General features: G+C 47.3%; 1 protein-coding gene across 1 annotated transcript in view; it reads left to right on the top strand.

Moving 5' to 3' along the window:
• The window catches only part of CNTNAP2 (contactin associated protein 2), a 1,111,520-nt gene that overhangs the window by 1,025,344 nt on the left and 63,583 nt on the right, over positions 1-22,593 (top strand). Inside the window, exons 17-18 of the mRNA XM_081165093.1 lie at positions 6,253-6,471; positions 8,702-8,938. Of these exons, the coding sequence (XP_081021219.1) occupies positions 6,253-6,471; positions 8,702-8,938 (456 nt within the window). The remainder of the gene's footprint in view (positions 1-6,252; positions 6,472-8,701; positions 8,939-22,593) is intronic.

Here is a 22,593-nt window from a genome sequence, read left to right as displayed (position 1 = left end):
GTTTGGGTGGGTTGCAGCCTAAGTTAGGCCCCCCCCCCCATTTTTAATCAGTTTCCTACTTGCCCCTAGATGCCTCTGTAACTGTTGTCATAACATAATGTCAGTGGCTAGAGCACCACTGGTATTTCTCTCAAACTCCTGCTAAAGGGGGGTGGGGGTGATATCTGTAAACTGTCTGGAGACTATGATAATCCTCATATTAATCCCTGCTGGTCCAAGCAACCAATCTCAGGGTCTAGTAGTAACTGGGAACATAGTCACATAACAACACAACACAACACAACTCCATTGCACCAAATCCTCAATGCAGCTTTCCCCTGCACTACTTTTGCCCATATTTCTAGGAGAGCACTATGTTGCTAAACCAGCAATGGGCAGCGTTTGCTTTCTGAATATGGTTTAGGGCAGGGGTGGCCAACTCCCAAGAGACTGTGATCTACTCACAAAATTAAAAATTGGCAGCGATCTACCTGCTACAGATCGCTGGGGAAACAAACGGCCTCACTGAGTAAACTCCGTCTTCCGCTCTGCAGATTGTGCAACAATGGGGGGCGGGGCGAGGAGCTGGGGCCGGATTCTATTTTACCAACACTAAGGAAAGGGACACAGTGATCGACCGTAATCTACCAAAACCTACCAGGGATCTACCAGTAGATCGCAATGTGGAAGGCATTGAGGCGTCGCTCCCGACTGTTGGAAGTTGCCCACGACTCACTTCCATAAAGCAGCATGCTCAACATGCAAGGCTGGTAGACCTTCATCTTGGTATTGGACATCACATTCTCCAGATCCTTTTGGAGAAGCAAGCCATTGCCATAGCTGCCTGGTCAAAACGCTTGTCCAGCTCAGCACTGATAGAGAGGTTGCTGGTTATGGTGGATCCCAGGGAGACAAACCACCACAAGTGTGTGGTCACCGTTGCTGATGCATGGAGGGCTCACAACGTTCTGACTCCAGACGTTGGTCATCATCAGGCTGGTGGTGAGGCCAAACCTCCTGCAGGCTTGGGTAAAACAGTTGATGAGTCTCTGTAGAGCTTCCTTGGAGTGTGCAGTCCCAGCTGTGTCATCTGCAAATGACATCTGTCAGAGAAGTCTTGGCGTGGAGACGTGTCAGGTTGAACAGACCCCTGTTGCTCCTTGTATGGATGTACATGCCATCTTCAGTCGAGCTGGAGGCATATGAGAGCAACAGGGAGAAGAATGTGCCAAAGAGGGTTGGGGCAAGAACACAGCCCTGTTTCACACCATTTTTGATAGGAAAGTACAATTTTTGATAGGAAAGTACAATTTCGAGAACCTAAACCTGTGGCCCTCTAGGTGTGCTTGGACTGCAACTCTTCTCATCCCTGACCAGTGACCATGCTTGCTGGGGCTGATGGGCGTTGGAGTTCTCAAGGGCTACGTGCTCCCCAGTCCCCGCCACCCTCAATCCCTGCTTGGAGAATACTGTGGTTCATGAGAGCTCAGAGAATACATCCCTGGCAAAGCATTGGAAGACACAAGATCTACCCACCCTGGAAGAATGGCAGATGAAGCTGATGGACTACATGGAATTGGCGGAAATGACTGGCAGAATCCGAGACCAGGGAGAAGAGTCGGTGGAAGAAGATTGGAAAAAATTTAAAGTTTATTTACAGAAATATTGCAAAATTAATGAATGTTAGAAGGATGCTGGAATGAAGCTATATGGCTTTAGCAGAAATGTTATAAAGAATTAAGTAAAAACAGATTGTTAATGGGCCAAAGTGGAAAATTTAAGGTTAGATTGTGTTAAGATAAATTATAGAAAAAAAATTGAGAAAGATGGAAAGGATTTGCTGAAATAGCTAATTGAACTAGAATACAAAAAAGGGAGGTGTGAGGAGGTCGATGAAACAAGTAAATGAAAGGTAAAGATACGGAAATATCGGATGTGTTTTTAAATGTTTTTGTTTTTCTTGTTGTTTTGCTGTATTGTTTTTTGTTTTTCTTTTTATTTCTGATGTAAGGTATTGTTTTGTTTTGTTTAACTTTTTATTGTTTCTTTTTTCTTTTTTCTGTAACTATTAAACTTCTAATAAATATCATTTTAAAAAAAAGAGAGAATACATCCCTGGCTAACATTCCCTATAGAGATGAATGTGAATGGAATGCCTCTTTTGGGTAAGATCTAAGTTGCGTAGCTTTCCCAACTGACAATTTTTTTATTGCCTAATCCAGCAGCTGATCATTTAGTTGGTAGATGCAATAAATATTTCTTTGTGTAAACACACTTTCTTGAATATCAGTATGAATAATCACTGTAATGGGAATTAGGGGTTGCTTGTGCGTAAGTTGCCGCCATTCTCGGCGAGGTTTGCCTGGATAAACCTTTCCCTGGCTGGACAGTCCTGATTCTGCGTCTGTCTCAGTCACTGGCAGAATCCGTCAGTGGGCGTTTCCTGAACTTCTTCCAACATAAAAGTTCCTTGACGGATAGTCTCCGCCTAGCCTCCCTGCACGGAAGTCTTCTGCGCAGGGTGGGTGTGGGCAGTGGAGGACCAATGCTCTCCCCACTGGTCTCTGGCGAAGAGTCCTGGAGCCATCCCTCCGAAGCCCGCCTCTGCCCGCCTTTCTCCCTGGTGTAACGCTGATTTCCTTCCCCGGTCACTGAGTCCCCTCCTTTCCTGCTGGGACCTTCTCGGGAGCCCTTCCTCCACTCCTGACTGCGATGGCAGTTCCCTGACACACACTCACACACACACACACACACACACACACACACACACACACACCTGCTTTTTATAGTTTCATGGAAAGGTTAAACAGAGGTTGTGTTAGTTCAGAGCAAATAACATTCATAAAACTTTCCAGAGGCAATAAAGAGTTTGCTCTAAGAGAAAATCAATAGTAAAGAGTTGATAACACCACTGGTATTTATAAAAATAAGTTTACAATTCTCTGCCTTGGAGAATAATAACACAAGAAGCAATATATCCCACACAATGGAGATTCACGTTTTATATGATCAGATTTGATAGGCCTCTGGAAAGCATTTGATAAAGCCTCTAGAATATTGTAATAATGCACACATGTTTTTCTGTGGACAGCCTTTTCTCTTGAGCATCATTCTTGAGTCCCTTGCTGCATAGTCATATACTGTTTGTAAGAACCCAACATATATATTAGATATTAAAGATATGAAGAAAATATGATTGCTCACTCTCTGGAGCCAAGAGGAGAGTAGAACAGGGCCTGACTAAATGTGAGCCCAACCAGTGAGTGGAACTGGACAGGATATTTTATGTGAAATAGAAATGCAAGTTTTATTTGATCTTTGCAGCCACTGAACAGTGGGAATCCAACACAGCCTGGTTGCTGAGGCTGTAGACCTATAAATGGGAGAAAGCTCTATTCTGAAGAGACATGGATGGAATTGCATTGCGAAAGTGTTGAATGCTCAGTACTCATGGCTTCTTAGGCCATATTTCTACAAGCTGGCTTTTGCAGTGTGCACAATGTGGCTGCTGCTGCAGCTGCTCTGCTATGGAGCCCTTCACAGGGAATGAAGCAGTTAATAACATGGGAAGGAAAGGGCATCCGACATGAACTTGAAATCAGTACTTGGAATAAGACATTAATTTTTAGTTGTTGTTTTCTGTCTCTTTTGATTTCCAAATCCCCACTGCTCTCCTGTTTTCAGTTATTTTCTCTACTGCTCATTTTTGGCATCAGCAGCAGCCGATCGGGGTGCCTTTTCTCCCACAACATGCCTATATAAGCTGAGTCTAAAAGGAGAAATCGGAAGCTCCCAACCTTTCTTTTCTTTTTACAATATTTCATGAAGGGGGGGGACAGAGGGGGCATCTCTCCCTGCACGCTCACTCACCAACCCCCCCCCCCTCCACAGCTCACTCAGAGAGAGATTGCATAGCTAGAGGAGCCTTAGGAAAAGTTCTCATCCCTGCCAATGGGGGCCTCTTTTCTGAGCCTCTTAGCCTTGCAATTGTGGTGAGAGAGTAAAGAAATCAGCCCCCTTCCTGTCTGCTGCCTACCCTGCCAGTAAGATTTGCACTTCCCCACACCTTTAATTGCTGAATAACTAATTAAAGATACATGGTTTGGATTACTGTGATGCACTCTACTTGGGGCTGCCTTTCAAAAGTGCTCAGAAACTTCAACTTGAGCTTTTTTAAAAGCTTGGCTGTGCCCGGGAAATCCCGGGTGTATGGCAACCCTAGGCTCCAAGAGCTTCAGCCAGATTGCTGACGGGGCTAGTTATAGGGAGCAGGTGACTCTTTTGTGAGAACAAGCTTTGTGTGGCTGATTGCAGCCTCTGGGAGCTTGTGAACAGGGCTGGTTGCTTTGCTGGAGGAGAAGGCACAGCAACATGAGGCCTGCCTATCCATGTTTCAAGTCACTGGGGGAAATGAGGGGTTTTTTTTGCTAGAGCAGAGTGGTCTATCCTGGGACAGAGATGTGGGAGGAGCTTCTAGAGAGAAGGAATATCACCCATTGCAGGAGACAAACCCCTGGAGGAATGTGACACACAGAAGCAGGACTGTCAGGAGACATGCTGTGTCACTGGAGCTGCAAAATCGATTCCATGCTCTCACTTTGGACGCTAAGGAGCCAGGACAGCAGTTGTAGACCTCAGAATACACTAAGGTTGCTGTGGAAGGTACAATGCACAGAACAATTCCTATGTATTGATGGTAGGTGACCTTTGATAATCTTGGTTGCCCTTCTCAGCACACGTTCCAGCTTGTGAACATCCTTCTAAAACTGTGGTGCCCAGAACTGGACACAGTATTCCAAGTGTGGTCTGACTAAGACAGAATAGAGTGGGACTATGACTTCCCTTGATCTGGATCTGGGCACTATGCTTCTATTGATGCAGCCTAGAAGAGCATTAGCCTTTTTTGCTGCTGCATCACATTGTCGGCTCATGTAAAGCTTGTGGTCCACCAAGACCCCCTAGATCTTTTTCACAGGTGTCCCTCATCTTATATTTGTGCATCTGGTTTCCCTGCTTAAGTGCAGAACCTGACATTTTTCCCTGCTGAAATTCATTTTGTTGGTTTGGGCCCAGTTCTCCAATCCGTTAAGGTCATCTTCAATCCTGAATCCATATTCTGTGGCATTAGCTACCCCTCTCAGTATGGTGTCATCTGCAAATTGGATGAGCATCCCCTCAATTCCTTCATCCAAGTCGTTTATAAGGATGTTGAACAGCAACTCTGGCACCTCACTTATCACCTTTTCCATGAGGAACCATTAACAAGTACTCTTTGGGTTCGGTCAGTCAAGCAGCTACAAATCCACATAACAGTTACCTCGTTCAACCCACATTTTACCAGCTTCTTCGCAAGAATATCACGGGGGACTTTGTCAAAAGCCTTACTGAAATCAAGATACACTATGTCCACAGCATCCCCCAATCCACCAAACTTGGAAGTCCATCAAAAAAAGAAATGAGGTTCATCTGGCATGACTGTTAAATCTTTTATATTTATATATAATTTTATATTTATAAATGTTTAATTGGTTTTAATGATTCCACCTCCGTGTTCTTAGCTGTTCCAATTTTATCTGTAAACGGAAAGCCAGGGTAAAAAATAAATATGCAATGATAACAATACCTAGCTGGATGCTAATTTATGCAAACACCTAGGACTCTGCTACATTAGTCAAGAAATAGTGTTTTGTATGTGTTATAAACACGTAACACCAGATGGCACCAGAGAGCAAATAAATTCTAAGTGATTTTCCATAGCTTTCCCCTCCCTTTTGTTTAATCTCTGATTTGTTTATAGTGTTTTTTTAATCTCTGACTTATTTATAGCATTTTTTTCACCCCTATCTTGACCTTTAAACCTATTTTGGTTTTACAGATCTTCATTGCACATTGCTTTCTCGCACAAGGTTACATCTTCCTCCTTCATTACTTTGTTCTCTCTGTCTTTGAACGTAGCTTGCATCTAGGAGACCCTTTGGCTCTCCCATCATCTCTAGCCATTGGCCATGCTTGCTAGGGCGTATTCTTGAGGCAGTTCAGCCCCCTCTGAAGGGCCCAAAGGTCCCCCTTCTGATTTATAAGACCACTCCATGGTCTTTAAAAGGTGTTTTCTTTGTTCTAATTGAGAATTAAATCTCTATTGCAACTTAAATATAACAGTTAATTGTAAAGTATAGTTTCCATGTTGGTTTCAATAGCATTCATGTAAAGCAGAATTTCTCCCCGCCCCCCAAAAAACCCCAAAACCAAACACCATTATCGTTTTCTCATCAGCTGCCACAGATGTCTCCTTTTCGTTTGATGTTGGCAATGGCCCCGTGGAGATCCATGTCAGGTCGCCTAGTCCACTCAATGATGACCAGTGGCACTGGGTCACTGCGGAGCGGAATGTCAAGGAGGCCAGCCTGCAGGTGGACCAGCTCCCCAAAGAGACCCGGAAGGCCCCCACGGAAGGACACACCCGCCTGGAGCTCTACAGCCAGCTCTATGTTGGTAAGTGGGTGCTCTGGGCGCTGAGCTACCAAAGGACTGTTTAGATTAATTTGCTTTTTTTGGTAATCTACTATGAAAAGTCTTAATAACATCTTACGTTCTTTTTTGAAAAGGCATAGACCAGTGTTTTCCACCACATGCCTTGGGGCTTTGATGTTGTGAGACAGCCACTTGATGTTGCCGCAGAGGTCAGAGGCCTTGGCCTGAATGCTGGGAAGGGGCTCTCCAGCATCATCTCCAAGACCACCTCCATCAGCTCACTGAGCGGTGGGATGGGCTGAACATCAGCAGCATTTAGTTCTGTCTCTCAGCTTCAACTCCGGAAATAAAGCTTCAAATCCAGTCCCAGATTGGACTGTAGTCCTGATGAGAGAGATTGCATTTTTATTTTATTTTTTTTATAAAATTTTTATTGGGTTTTCACAATTTATATAAACACACACAATACACAATACAGACATACAAACACAAAGACAAACATGTATACTTTCAAATCCTTTTTTTCTTGAAACTTATTTCACCGACCTCCCCATACCTCCCCTTTCTGCGTTCCAATTCCAAAATTTATTTCAGCAAATCCTCCCCCTTAATTTTATCTAATTATTTTCTTTTCTTCTACTTAATCTTTACAGCTGTAATCCACTTACTTTCTATAACCTCAACATTTTAGCACTCATTAATTTTGCAATGTTTCTTAAGATAAATTTTAAATTTCTTCCAATCTTCTTCCGCTGTCTCCTTCCCCTGATCTCGGATTCTGCCGGTCATCTCAGCCAGAGCCATATAGTCCATCACCTTCATCTGCCATTCTTCCAGAGTGGGTGAGAGAGATTGCATTTTTATGGGCAATGGCAACACACACACACACACACACACACACACACACACACCCTCCGGTCTGCGCTGCTGCTGCATCCAGAACTCTGGGGTGCCGAGAATGAAGGGGGTCGCCTGGTAAATGGGTGCACTGAATGGACGAAGAGGCTGGGGGGGCAGTGGCAGTTGCATATAGGAAGCAGGAAAATAAGGAAGGGCTGGTTAAGGTATTAGACTGGAATTTGTGGAATTAGTTGGTAATGTTGGTAAATGAGTGTTTTAAATTTATCTTTAATTGATTTATTGAGCCAAATTGATTTACTTGGCCTAATTTCCAGGTGTTCAAAGATGGTGCCTGCTTTGTTCCCACTTAACAAAAGAAAGGTTCTTAGGGCCTCTAGGTCTATCTTGGCCTGCAAAGCTGTGAAGCTGGAGCATTTTGAAAGTCAGTGGGGAAACCGAACTCCCTGTTTCCTCATATTAGAGCTGTAACTTGTATTTGCATCTTCTTTTATTGTCTGAAAATTGTTTCTTTTTTACATTTTATCCATTTTCTTCAATAAAGGTTTGAAGGTTTAATATTACCAAAACACTTTAATAACCGTTGACAGTAGCAGCCTGAGCTCAGGACTACAGTGCTACTTCAGGTTACATACGCTTCAGGTTACAAACTCCGCTAACCCAGAAATAGTGCTTCAGGTTAAGAACTTTGCTTCAGGATGAGAACAGAAATCGTGCTCTGGCAGCGTGGCAGCAGCAGGAGGCCCCATTAGCTAAAGTGGTGCTTCAGGTTAAGAACAGTTTCAGGTTAAGTACGGACCTCCAGAATGAATTAAGTACTTAACCTGAGGTACCACTGTATTTGCATTACTAGAGCCATATAACTGGGGGTAAAAAAACAGTGCCACTCCTATCACAGGAAGCTTGAAATTGGTTTGGCTAAGTCTCTGTTAGGGCTGGACTCTAAATTCAATTGCACAAGAATGGCGCTTATCTTAATTGCATGTCTCCTACCTTCAGAATGATTAGCAGTAAAGAGCAATTGATCGTAATGTTGACTGGTTCAGGAGATAGTTGTAACTCATACTGGGCATCCACTTGCTTAGGAAGCTGTCAGTCAGTGTGCCTTCCCATGCTTACAACCAGTTTCACAGAAGGGCTCCTTGTGAATGAATGTAAGGGGGCCAGACCTAGTTTCCCTTACCCCCAACCCAGTTTCCAGGCAAGGCCTTCTGGTAGAGTCGCCAGTCCCTCCACACACCTCTCTCCTCAGAGGTCTGCCCATGGAGGGGGGGAACCTGTGGAAACCATCCCTGGCTCTTCTCTTTTTGACCCCCCTGTGCAATATGTGAAAGCGGTTATTCGCCATCTAGAAGGAGCATCTTTCGACTGAGCATTTTCCATTCTTGCCCAGGTGCTGCAGGAGGACAGAAGGGGTTTCTGGGCTGCATTCGCTCTTTAAGAATGAACGGTTTGACTCTGGATTTAGAAGAGAGAGCCAAAGTCACCCCTGGTGTGAAACCTGGGTGCTCAGGCCATTGCACCAGCTTTGGGATGTACTGCAAGAATGGTGGCAAATGTGTTGAAAAATACCATGGCTACTCCTGTGATTGCTCTGGGACAGCATACGACGGTCCATACTGCAAAAAAGGTAACATTTTACATAGGATCATGGCACCATTTCCGAGTGTAGCACATAGACATTGTGGATCATAGTTTGTTAGACAAAAAAATACCTCCCCAACACAGACTGGAGCCAGCTGAATGTGTGCAAGCCGGAAGGGGCGTAGAGCAGGTTTCTCCAGATGTCTGGATTCCTACATATGCGCCAACTTACACGGCAGATGGGGGGGTGTCCCGCGTGTGTGTGATGTCACACACACATGCTGAGCACCCCGAGAGCTGGCTTCTCCTCCCTCCTGCAGCTCCTGTCGATCTTGCGCCCAGCAGCCGGCCATGAAAGCTGTGACTCTGCGCTTGGCCCCCTGAATATGGAGCCAATTACTGATGCAGGGCCCCCAGAGAGCTCAGCCCCCCTCCAGTGGAGCCCCTGGATTCATCTATACCTTCCAGCAGTGCTAGGGGAGAATCAAGAACTTGCGGAGAGATGTGGGGGGCATCAAGTGAGCAGCAGAGGAGGCGGGAGAGAGGGCGGAGGTGGGAGTGGGAGGCAGAGGAGGGCAGGGTGCTGCTCTTGGGGCGCTGTGAGAATGCACCTTCAGTTGTTGGACTATTGATGTGTCTTCGACAGTAGGCATTATTCGACTCTAAGGGATGGTAAATAATTGCAGTAACAACCAAGTTGTTAAGACATTTTCTTTTTTCTCAGTAAAATAATGCAGGGAAGCTCCCCTCCATTCCTTCTCATCTCCCTGCCTAGTCTAGTCAGAAGCTCATAGCAGAGGTCTAGCTGGGTGTTATGTAGTGTAGTTTCACCCTGGGCCAACAGGGGGATACTGTATATAGTTTTCACTCAGGTCTGTAGATAGTTTTCACTCAGGTCTGTAGATAGTTTTCACTCAGGTCGGCGGCAGTTAGTTTAGGCGGGAACTCTGAGCTGTTGTGGTTACAATGTTGACAGCCGGCTGCCTATAAATACAGGCCGGCTGAGCTGTTCGCAGTCAGTTCTATTCCAGCTTATCTTAATAAAGAGCTACTTGAAGAAATCGCTGTGCCGGCTGCTATGTCAACCCACTACTTAATACTGGCGACGAGGATGGGATGGATGGACATCAGAGCACAGCCAGATGCGGCCAGCCTCTGAACTGAGCTGAATCACAGAGCGAAATCACTGAGCAAAATCACTGAGCAAAATCACTGGGCAGAACCAGTTCAGAGCTGACTGTTCTGGCTAGAGCACTGTGTTCCATCCATCGCCCTTCACGCCGGCATCGGAATCATGGCTTCATTTGTGCCTCTACCGCCGTTTGCGCCAGCCTCTGAGTCATGGGACTCCTACCTCGCTCGGTTCGACTGCTACCTCCAAGCCAACGAGCTGACAGCAGTATCAGTGGATCGGAAGCGGGGCCTATTCCTCAGCCTCTGTGGGCCTGAGGTGTTTGAGACGGCCCGAGCATTGGTTGCGCCTGAAGCAGTCCAGGCAACACCATGGGACACGATCCAAGAGAAGCTCCGCAACCACTACGCACCAAAGCCGTCCAAGATTGCTGCCCGCCATGCGTTCTACCACCGGAACCAGGCAGAGGGGGAGTCAATCAACAACTACGCCACCGCCCTGCGACAGGCTGCAATGCACTGTGAGTTCCGAGACTTAGACGATGCCCTGATGGATCGAATCGTCTGCGGGGTCCGGGACATCCATCTGCAACGGCGTCTCCTAGCCAAGCCAGACCTCACGCTACAGAAAGCCATTGAGGAGGCTGTGGCCTCAGAAGCTGCTGAACGCTCCGCCCAGGAGATCCGCAAGTCCAGCAGCCCGCGTCTTGCTAGGGGGCCAGTTCCGGTGCATCATAAAGAGGCCAGCAGTGATGAGGCATCCTCCAGTGAAGACGATGACGTGCACCAGACAAAGCGGGAGCGCAGGAAGCTCCAACAGAAGTCCAAGGGCCAACCGGAATGTGCTGGCTGCGGAGGCGACCATTCCCGTGCCAAGTGTCGATTCAGAGACGCCATCTGTAGGAGGTGTTCCAGAAGGGGCCACATCGCTAAGGTCTGCCGATCGGCTCCGTCTGACACCCCCCCTTCATCGACTCGCAAGTTCAAGTCTTCACTCCAGTCTGCCAAGGAAAGTTGTTTCGCTCTCACCAACTGCCGCTGCCCGTCTGGAACCACGATTGGCCAAACCGACTCGTCTACACGACGCAAGCTGAACGTCACGGTGCTCATTGAAGGAGCTCCATGTGACATGGAGATCGACACCGGGTCTGCCCTGTCCGTCGTGTCATGGAGCACCATCAAAAGACTGGTACCCAGAGTATCCAAAAGGCAACTCGACTCTCACCGCGTACACCTGAGAGACTACCAGGGAAACGACATTCCCATGGTAGGCGTTGGCCGGTTCCGGATCGCCTTCAAGGATTTTTCGGGCCTGCTCCGGTTGGTGGTGGTCGAAGGTCAGCGGCCAAGCCTCCTAGGGCTAGACTGGTTTGATGCCCTCGGCCTGGAAGTCACCGGCATCAACTGCATCTCTAACGCAGAGACTGAGGGTCTGGTCAAAGACTTTGCCGAGGTTTTTGACGGCACCTTGGGACAATATACTGGTACGCCCATCTCCTTTAGCCTTGATCCACAAGTCGCCCCCATCAAGCTTAAGCCACGCCGGGTTCCCTTTGCTCTCAAGGCTAAGGTGGACGAACAACTGGACAAACTGATCGCCCAAGGAGTTTTGGAGCCCGTTGACCACGCAAAGTGGGAAACCCCCATCGTCACACCTGTCAAGCCAGATGGGTCGGTGAGAATCTGCGCTGACTACAAGTGCACAATCACCAAGGCACTTCAGCAGCACGCTTATCCGGTTCCTGTTGTCCAACACCTGCTGCATTCCCTGGGTGAGGGTAAGGTCTTCGCTAAGCTGGACCTTGCCCAAGCCTATCAACAACTGCCAGTCGATGATGCCACTGCTGAAGCCCAGACGATCGTCACCCACCGGGGGGCATTCCGTTGCCGCCGGTTGCAGTTCGGGGTGAGTGTGGCTCCTGGCATCTTCCAAAGCCTTATGGAGCGTCTCCTGCAAGGGCTTCCGGGCGTGGTACCATATTTTGATGACGTCTTGGTGTCTGCAGAATCACACCAGCAGCTGTTCGAGCGCCTCCGTGCCGTGCTGACCAGGTTCCAGGAGGCCGGGCTCAAGGTAAAGAGGGAGAAGTGCCTGATTGCCGTTCCACAGGTAGAGTTCCTGGGCTATCTTATCGATGCCTCCGGCCTTCATCCAACCACATCCAAGATCCGCCCTATCCAGCAGGCCCCCACCCCAAAGGACAAAACGGAGTTGCAGGCATTCCTGGGGCTGCTGAACTTTTATAACATGTTCCTGCCCCACAAAGCCACTGTGGCTGAGCCTCTTCACCGACTCCTTAGCACTAAGACGCCTTGGGCCTGGGGTCATCGAGAGATGGCGGCCTTCAACGCGGTCAAGGCTCTCCTTTCTTCAGACAGTGTGCTGGTACAGTACAGTGAATCCAGGCCGCTGGTCCTTGCCTGCGACGCCTCACCTTTTGGCATCGGTGCTGTCCTTAGTCACCGTTTCCCAGATGGAAGAGAAGCACCGCTCGCCTACTTTTCCAGGACACTATCTCCGACGGAACGGAATTACAGCCAGCTCGACAAGGAGGCATTGGCACTTGTGGCTGGAGTGAAGAGGTTCCATGAATACCTCTATGGCAGGACTTTTGACCTCATCACTGACCACAAGCCACTCCTGGGCCTCCTCGCCGGTGATCGTCCAACTCCACCGGTCCTCTCACCACGCATGCTGCGATGGACTGTTTTCCTGGCTGCCTACCACTACCGGCTCATCCATCGCCCGGGGAAATCGATGGGCCATGCCGGCGCCCTCAGCCGTTGCCCTCTTCCAGCATTTGTGGAAGACCCGGCTCCAGCTTCATCGCTCCTTCTGATTGAGGATCTTCCGGCAGCGCCTGTATCGGCTGCCACTGTGGCCTCCGCGTCTGCCCAGGATCGCACCATCAGCTGGGTGCTCAACTGGGTGTGGAGGGGGTGGCCACAAGGGCCTTTTGCATCGGAGTTCCAGCCCTTCGCAACCAGACAACATGAACTCTCAGCTCATCGCGGCTGTCTGCTGTGGGGAGACCGCGTCGTGATTCCCCAGGGACTCCGTCAGCGCGTCCTGGAGGCTCTGCACGTTGGCCACCCGGGAATTGTCAAAATGAAGGCGTTGGCTCGGTGTTATGTCTGGTGGCCTAATATGGACGATGCCATCACTGCCTGGGTATCCGCCTGTCAAGCGTGCCAAGAGTCGAGGCCTGCACCACCGGCAGCTAAGGGACACACCTGGGAGACGCCAAAGACACCCTGGTTGAGGGTACACATCGATCTGGCTGGCCCCTTTCACGGCCGGACCTTTATGGTAGTGATGGACGCCTATTCCAAATGGCTGGAGGTCGCCCTGATGCCCTCCACCACTACCGAAGCTGTCATCCGGGTGCTGCGAGGCCTGTTTGCAACGCATGGGTGTCCTGATGTCCTTGTCTCTGACAACGGACCGCAGTTCACGTCAGGCACGTTTGAGCGGTATCTTTTGGGACTGGGCATCCGCCATGCCCTAACGGCACCTTTTCATCCATCCAGCAACGGGCAAGCGGAAAGAATGGTGCGCTCGACAAAAGAGGCACTGGCGCGCCTGGACCGGGGAGACTGGCATGAGCGGGTCGCCGAATACTTGTTCGTGCAGCACATCACTCCTCATGCGGCCACAGGGAGGAGTCCTGCTGAACTGCTTATGGGCCGCCGCCTCAGGTCACCGCTCGACCGGCTACACCCAGACTTTGCCGTGGCTGAACCCCCAGGCTGTGCCAACGCACCACGGTCATTTGTCCCAGGAAATCAGGTCTTTGCCCGGAACTATGTGGGGGACCCCCTTCATGGATCACTGCCTTGCCGTGGCGAAGGGGCTTGAAGAACTCAGAGAAGCTATGAACTATGCCGAGCAGGGCACCCAAGATGAACAGGTCATAGTGGAGAGTTTTGACCAAACGTGATCCACCTGGAGTAGGAACCGGCAAGCCACTCCAGTATCCCTGCCAAGAAAACTCCATGGACAAAGACAACAGACATATAAAAGTTATGACGCTGGAAGATGAGCCCCTCAGGTCGGAAGGTGTCCAACATGCTACTGGGGAAGAGCGGAGGACAAGTACAAGTAGATCCAGAGCTGATGAAGCGGCTGGGCCAAAGCCGAAAGGACGCTCAGTTGTGGATATGCATGGAAGTGAAAGGAAAGTCCAATGCTGTAAAGAAAAATATTGCATAGGAACCTGGAATGTAAGAACCATGAACCTGGGTAAGTTGGATGTGGTCAAAAATGAGATGGCAAGAATAAATATTGACATCCTGGGCATCAGTGAGCTAAAATGGACGGGAATGGGCGAATTCAGTTCGGATGACTATCATATCTTGTTGTTGTTGTTTTGCTTTTGATGTTTTAAGGGATGGCATCCAATTTCGTTGCACTTTGTACAATGTTGCCCTTGTGTAATGACAATAAAGAATCTATTCTATTCTATTCTATTCTATATCTACTACTGTGGGCAAGAAACCCGTAAAAGAAATGGAATGGCCCTCATAGTCAACAAAAGAGTGGCGAAAGCTGTACTGGGATGCAGTCTCAAAAATGATAGAATGATCTCGATACGAATCCAAGGCAGACCTTTTAACATCACAGTAATCCAAGTTTATGCACCAACTACTGGTGCTGAAGAAACTGAAATTGACCAATTCTATGAAGACTTACAAGACCTTATAGAAGTGACACCAAAGAAGGATGTTCTGCTCATTATAGGGGATTGGAACGCTAAAGTAGGGAATCAAGAGATAAAAGGAACAACTGGCAAGTTTGGCCTTGGAGATCAAAACGAAGCAGGGCAAAGGCTAATAGAGTTCTGTCAAGAGAACAAGCTGGTCATCACAAACACGCTTTTCCAACAACACAAGAGACGACTCTACACATGGACATCCCCAGTTGGGCAACATCGAAATCAGATTGATTATATTCTCTGCAGCCAAAGATGGAGAAGCTCTATACAGTCAGCAAAAACAAGACCTGGAGCTGACTGTGGCTCAGATCATCAGCTTCTTATAGCAAAATTCAAGCTTAAACTGAAGAAAGCAGGAAAAACCACTGGACAGGTAAGATACAATCTAAACCAAATCCCTTATGAATACACAGTGGAAGTGAGGAACAGGTTTAAGGATTTAGATTTGCTGGACAGAGTGCCTGAAGAACTATGGGTGGAGGCTCGCAACATTATACAGGAGGCAGCAACTAAAACCATCCCAATGAAAAAGAAATGCAAGAAAGCAAAGTGGCTGTCCAACGAGGCCTTACAAATAACGGGGGAGAGAAGGCAAGCAAAATGCGAGGGAGATAGTGAAAGATACAGGAAATTGAATGCAGATTTCCAAAGAATAGCAAGGAGAGACAAGAAGGCCTTCTTAAACGAGCAATGCAAAGAAATAGAGGAAAGCAACAGAATGGGAAGAACCAGAGATCTGTTCAAGAAAATCGGAAATATGAAAGGAACATTCCGTACAAAGATTACCATAATAAAGGACAAAAGTGGTAAAGACCTAACTGAAGCAGAAGACATCAAGAAGAGGTGGCAAGAATACACAGAGGAATTATACCAGAAAGATATGGATGTCTCGTACACCCCAGGTAGTGTGGTTGCTGACCTTGAGCCAGACATCCTGGAGAGTGAAGTCAAATGGGCCTTAGAAAGCACTGCAAATAACAAGGCCAGTGGAAGTGATGGTATTCCAGCTGAACTGTCTAAAATTTTAAAAGATGATGCTGTTAAAGTGCTACACTCAATATGCCAGCAAGTTTGGAAAACTCAGCAGTGGCCAGAGGATTGGAGAAGATCAGTCTACATCCCAATCCCAAAGAAAGGCAGTGCCAAAGAATGCTCCAACTACCGCACAATTTCACTCATTTCACATGCTAGCAAGGTTATGCTTAAAATTCTACAAGGAAGGCTCAAGCAGTATGTGGACCGAGAACTCCCAGAAGTGCAAGCTGGATTTAGAAGAGGCAGAGGAACCAGAGACCAAATTGCAAACATGCGCTGGATTATGGAGAAAGCTAGAGAGTTCCAGAAAGACATCTACTTCTGCTTCATTGACTATGCAAAAGCCTTTGACTGTGTTGACCACAGCAAACTATGGCAAGCTCTTAAAGAAATGGGAGTGCCTGATCACCTCATCTGTCTCCTGAGAAATCTCTATGTGGGACAAGAAGCTACAGTTAGAACTGGATATGGAACAACTGATTGGTTCCAAATTGGGAAAGGAGTACGACAAGGCTGTATATTGTCTCCCTGCTTATTTAACTTATATGCAGAATTCATCATGCGAAAGGCTGGGCTGGATGAATCCCAAGCCAGAATTAAGATTGCCGGAAGAAATATCAACAACCTCAGATATGCAGATGACACCACCTTGATGGCAGAAAGTGAAGAGGAATTAAAGAACCTTTTAATGAGGGTGAAAGAGGAGAGCGCAAAATATGGTCTGAAGCTCAACATCAAAAAAACAAAGATCATGGCCACTGGGCCCATCACCTCCTGGCAAATAGAAGGGGAAGAAATGGAGGCAGTGAGAGATTTTACTTTCTTGGGCTCCATGATCAGTGCAGATGGTGACAGCAGTCACGAAATTAAAAGACCCCTGCTCCTTGGGAGAAAGGCGATGGCAAACCTAGACAACATCTTAAAAAGCAGAGACATCACCTTGCCAACAAAGGTCCGTATAGTAAAAGCCATGGTTTTCCCAGTAGTGATGTATGGAAGTGAGAGCTGGACCATAAAGAAGGCTGATCGCCGAAGAATTGATGCTTTTGAATTATGGTGCTGGAGGAGACTCTTGAGAGTCCCATGGACTGCAAGAAGATCAAACCTCTCCATTCTGAAGGAAATCAGCCCTGAGCGCTCACTGGAAGGACAGATCGTGAAGCTGAGGCTCCAATACTTTGGCCACCTCATGAGAAGAGAAGACTCCCTGGAAAAGACCCTGATGTTGGGAAAGATGGAGGGCACAAGGAGAAGGGGACGACAGAGAATGAGATGGTTGGATGGTGTTCTTGAAGCTACCAGCATGAGTTTGATCAAACTGCGGGAGGCAGTGGAGGACAGAAGTGCCTGGCGTGCTCTGGTCCATGGGGTCACGAAGAGTCGGACACGACTAAACGACTAAACAACATGTGGGGGACATTCCTTGGGTGCCAGCCACAGTAGTGGGAGTCACTGGACCTCGCTCGTACCAGGTGGCACTCGAAGACGGACGTTTGTGGCGACGGCACATAGACCAGCTTAGGCGCAGGGTTGGCGACTTAGACACTACCGAGGTGCCCCCAACTGCGCTTGCGGCTCCAGAAGAGACACGTACAGATGGCGAGGCCCCACCTACACCTCCCTCGCAAACTGCCAGCGTGGAGCCGAACCAAGCCGTCTCAGAACAGACTCAGACCACTCCACTTGCGGAGGCTCCACCCACAGCAGCGGATCCAGGGGAGTTGGTTCCAACGCCACCTAGGGTCGCACCACAGCCTCAGCGAGAACTGTGTGGCCCTCCGGACTTGGCTACCAGTCCCCGGCGGTCTGGCAGAGTTTCCAAGCGCCCAACTCATTTAAAGGACTACGTTGTTGGACAGGTATCACTGTTGGTCTAAGTATGGGAAATGTAACCGATATGCTTTTGTGCCTAATTGAACCATTACGCGTAGTGCTGTATATAAGGAAACCATTACGATTGTAACTAACGCCTTATCTCGGTGGGGAGGGGTGTTATGTAGTGTAGTTTCACCCTGGGCCAACAGGGGGATACTGTATATAGTTTTCACTCAGGTCTGTAGATAGTTTTCACTCAGGTCCGCGGCAGTTAGTTTAGGCGGGAACTCTGAGCTGTTGTGGTTACAATGTTGACAGCCGGCTGCCTATAAATACAGGCCGGCTGAGCTGTTCGCAGTCAGTTCTATTCCAGCTTATCTTAATAAAGAGCTACTTGAAGAAATCGCTGTGCCGGCTGCTATGTCAACCCACTATTTAACACTAACAAATAAAAAGAAAAGAAAATGAGAGAAAAAAGAAAGAAAGAGAGGAGGAAGGATCACATGCATGATTAGCCTAATAAAGGGTAAAGTGTATTATACTAATTCGGTCCTTATCTTCTAATGCTGTGTCCTCATGCGCTCCTCCATAGACTCTCCAAGACTATTTCTGCATGTGCATGAGGAATAATGTTTTAGGTCTAAACAATTGTATTTGCTCATTGGGCTGTAATGTGACTTCTCATTATTAGCATGTCCCCATTTATGTCTTTCTGCCACATTACATACATTTATTTATAAAACTGAGAGATTGGTAACCTTGACTAGATGCAAAATAGTACAGAGCAATCCCCGCCCTCTCTCTTCCTCTCCCAGCCCTTCGGGGGATAGAATAGCAGCTGCTACACTCCCTTATAGTGTAGTTTTTCTACTCTGTGTAAAAGTGAGAAATATGCTGATATTGTGTTTCCAAAGATCTGAGTTAATTGCATGGTTTGATGCCCAAAATAAGTACAGCAGGCTGGACAAAAATGACTTTCTCAGATTCAATTTGTCAAAACTGATTGCTCCAATCTAAAAATTAGTTTTAGAAGTGGGGCCTTTTAGCGAGGTCAAACTGTAGAGAGGCACTTTCAGAGAACCCTAAAGAAGGGAGAGCAATAATTTGTGGATAATTTAAGAAAACGGAGAGGAGCAGACTCCCAAAAGTTCTTCTCACTCACAGGGAAATGTTGGAGCACCTGCTTCCTAAGGGACCCTGTGGCACATCTTGGAGATGACTCTGAGTGGACTAGAACATAGAAAGCAAAAGTGCTGAGATCTGATTTGCAAAGCAAACTAGGGGCCCCTTCAGACCAGACTTGAGACAGGGCAGTCATGTGTCCTAAATTTAGAGAGGACCATCCTCTGTTTAAGCACTGTCCAGTCTAGTCCAGTCCAGTCCAGTTTAAAAATAAGGAAGTCCAAGAGGGGGGGAGCAGGGCTATTGAAATTGTCCAGCAATAGTCCCCACCTGGGCAGCAGACACAGGTCACCTGGTCAGAGTCTTCCCCACTATGGCGAGCTACATGAGATTTCTTTAAACTATAGCAATTGTTTCTAATTTGAATCTATACATATTAATTAGGGTGTGCAAATGTTGTGCATGTCGTCCTCTCTTTTGGCAAAGCATTCCTATTTTTGAGGGGTGCATAAGTGGTCACCCTCGGGGGAGGAGCAGGAACATGCCTGCCCAGCCAGTCTTTCCCACCTCCAGACACCAGCACATTGTGTGTCATATTTGCATAGGGGTCAATACCTGAAGTCCAGCATGTATTGGCCCAATGGCACATTCATTAACTCACTGAAAACCCAGGAGGTTACTCCATGGTTTGGGCCTATGGACGTCACAGGCGTTCGCTAACTCTGATGTCTGAAATGCAGGCCTCTTTCAGGCTCCAAGGAGGAAGACGTGTGCCTTGTGGGTGCCATAGGCAAGAACATTGCTTTACATGCACAGAGCCTCGTTCAGACTGGCTGGGAGACAAGAAACTGCACATATTCCAGTAGTGAAAATAGATCCTTCTTTATCTTACACAACAGTGACTTTCAATTTCAATGCATTTACAGGACCGGTAAATAGGAATGATACAAAAGAATCTAAGCAAATAAATGCTGCTGGCACTGAGGACCAGCCTAGATTGGTTTATAACTAGCAAGCACTTCTCAGGGTGAGCGTGGGCCACACACTATGGGAATATTTTTATTGATGAAATTCATGCTTGGAATTCCTGATTGATGGCTGCTGTGAAATTGCACCGCTTCCTGTCTTTGGAGGGCCCGATCTCGCGTATGAGTGACACTTCAGGTGCCGGAGATTTGCAGCAGCTGGCCAAGGACATAGCTGTCAAAATGGAGTTTGACATTTCTTTCTATTAGGAGCTTTTTTGGGTGGGGAGGGGGTGTAATCAGCTGCAATTGTTCTTTCACTGATCTGAGAAATTGTTATGAGGAGCGGCTGAAATGAGTCTGCAGTCCCAGAGATTGCTTTGCTGACCTCATTTTGCCCTTAGTTTACGTATGTTTCCCTTTCTTTGTGGAAGCCGCCCAGCAGCGCTTAATGGCATTTCTGAGGGCTGAACCAGTTTGTATGCATTTTGGCATTCTTATTAGCTTGCTGCCTAAGCAGAGGGGCTGGGGGACATATCCTGAAATTAATGGGCTTATTTTTATATAGGAACGGACTCTCTGAGGTGAGGGAGATATTCCCCTCCATCTTCACATAAGAGACGAGAGAGGATTTGGCCACTGGGCGAAAGAGCAGGGGAAAGCCTTTGACTGCAGCAGCTTTTGCAGAGCTCCCCTCCTCACAGCTTCCATGCTCTCGCTGACTCTTTGGGCTCCACTGTGCTCTGGGCATCTCAGTTATAGAATCATAGAATCATAGAATCATAGAGTTGGAAGAGACCACAAGGGCCATCGAGTCCAACCCCCTGCCAAGCAGGAAACACCATCAGAGCACTCCTGACATATGGTTGTCAAGCCTCTGCTTAAAGACCTCCAAAAGAGGAGACTCCACCACACTCCTTGGCAGCAAATTCCACTGTCAAACAGCTCTTACTGTCAGGAAGTTCTTCCTAATGTTTAGGTGGAATCTTCTTTCTTGTAGTTTGGATCCATTGCTCCGTGTCCACTTCTCTGGAGCAGCAGAAAACAACCTTTCTCCCTCCTCTATGTGACATCCTTTTATATATTTGAACATGGCTATCATATCACCCCTTAACCTCCTCTTCTCCAGGCTAAACATGCCCAGCTCCCTTAGCCGTTCCTCATAAGGCATCGTTTCCAGGCCTTTGACCATTTTGGTTGCCCTCCTCTGGACACGTTCCAGTTTGTCAGTGTCCTTCTTGAACTGTGGTGCCCAGAACTGGACACAGTACTCCAGGTGAGGTCTGACCAGAGCAGAATACAGTGGCACTATTACTTCCCTTGATCTAGATGCTATACTCCTATTGATGCAGCCCAGAATTGCATTGGCTTTTTTAGCTGCCACGTCACACTGTTGGCTCATGTCAAGTTTGTGGTCAACCAAGACTCCTAGATCCTTTTCACATGTACTGCTCTCAAGCCAGGTGTCACCCATCTTGTATTTGTGCCTCTCATTTTTTTTGCCCAAGTGCAATACTTTACATTTCTCCCTGTTATTATGATGGCCTTGGCAGAAAGGGGAGCTATAAATTGTGTTTCAGCACAATCCTAGCTGTGTCTTACTCAGAAGTAAGTCTTGTGGGGTTAGGATTGCAGCCATCCTTAGCAACTCCTGAGCAGAAGAGTGTTGCTGCTCCTGCTGCTCCTGGTCCAGCTTGGAGGTTTCCCACGGGAACCTGCTTGGCCCCTGTGACTAGATAGGCCTTTGGTCGCATCCAGCGGGGCTCTTAGGAGCAGATAAAGAAAAGACCAGGTGTCTATCATCAAAATTCATCCTAATCCAAATAGGACCCTGTTGCAAGACTCCTTTGCCTCGCTTCTAGATGGATAGGAGTATAATTTTGCCATTTTTGTATGTCCCAAAATTGCAATGAAAATATATGGAAACATAAGAGTTGCTTACAAATGCTGGAAAAGTCTACATTTTGTAATAAATTTGCACCTTGTGCTAAGATATAGGCTGCATAATTAATGTCCAGCATCGCTATCCAAAACCATCATCACTATTTATAAAACTCCCAAAACCATTGAAAAAAGTGTCTTAATTCACACGGATATAACAGGAAGAAGTGCATCAGCAGCATCTCCTTTCACTGCCCAACATCAAGAACTGGAGGTTTATAATGAGATGGGATAAAGAACTAAATTGAATAGGAGAGAAAGGGAGTTATAAAATTAGCCAGGAAGTGATAGGAATGACTTCTCTTGAGGGCAGCCCACGTGGTCTGCCCTGGTAAAGCAGATCCCGCAGGTAAGTCAGGAGGGTGCGCTGCGTGTGTGTCTGGATCGCAGCTGGACTTCGGGGTCATCATGACATTCAGAGCCAATCTACACATTCAGAAAGACCCTGGGGGGCTGTGCAGCTTTAGGGGCGACAGCTGCAGGCCGAGATTTTTGAAACCTACAAGTCCCCCACACTTTTAAAGGTTTTGATGATTAATTGATTAACTGGTTAAAAGGTAGACATTTGATTACAGAAATACCCACCACAGATTGATAGCCCCAGGGAATACCTCACTCCAACACATGAACCCAAACTTTTTTATTGATGCCCTTACTCATTTCAAGCAGTTGCCTAAGGCCTCTTCACACAACCCTGGAGTCTTCTATCATGGCCTCTGAAAAAGCACTGGAAACGTCTGTGGATGGAAGCAGTCATCTGCATGCCAGTCATGCCCTTAGAAGCGCCATTTTGTGTGCAAAATGCTGTTGAACCATAAAGTGGGTCAAACCCAAAGTAGTGTGGCTCACGGTTGGTAGTGTCCGCATGTAAGTTTGAGATTTTCATTATCAAGCAAAAGGGATGAAATTGGATCTAACAAAAAAGGAAGGTGTAAAATGGAATTGCTTTTCATGTTAGTATTTTGGAGATTTATGGT

The sequence above is a fragment of the Podarcis bocagei genome (genome assembly GCF_964188305.1).
Source record: "Podarcis bocagei genome assembly, chromosome: 12".
In the NCBI taxonomy this organism is placed as follows: Eukaryota; Metazoa; Chordata; class Lepidosauria; order Squamata; family Lacertidae; genus Podarcis; species Podarcis bocagei.
Note: the sequence above shows the minus strand (reverse complement) of the source record. Positions and strands in the feature narration are given on the sequence as shown.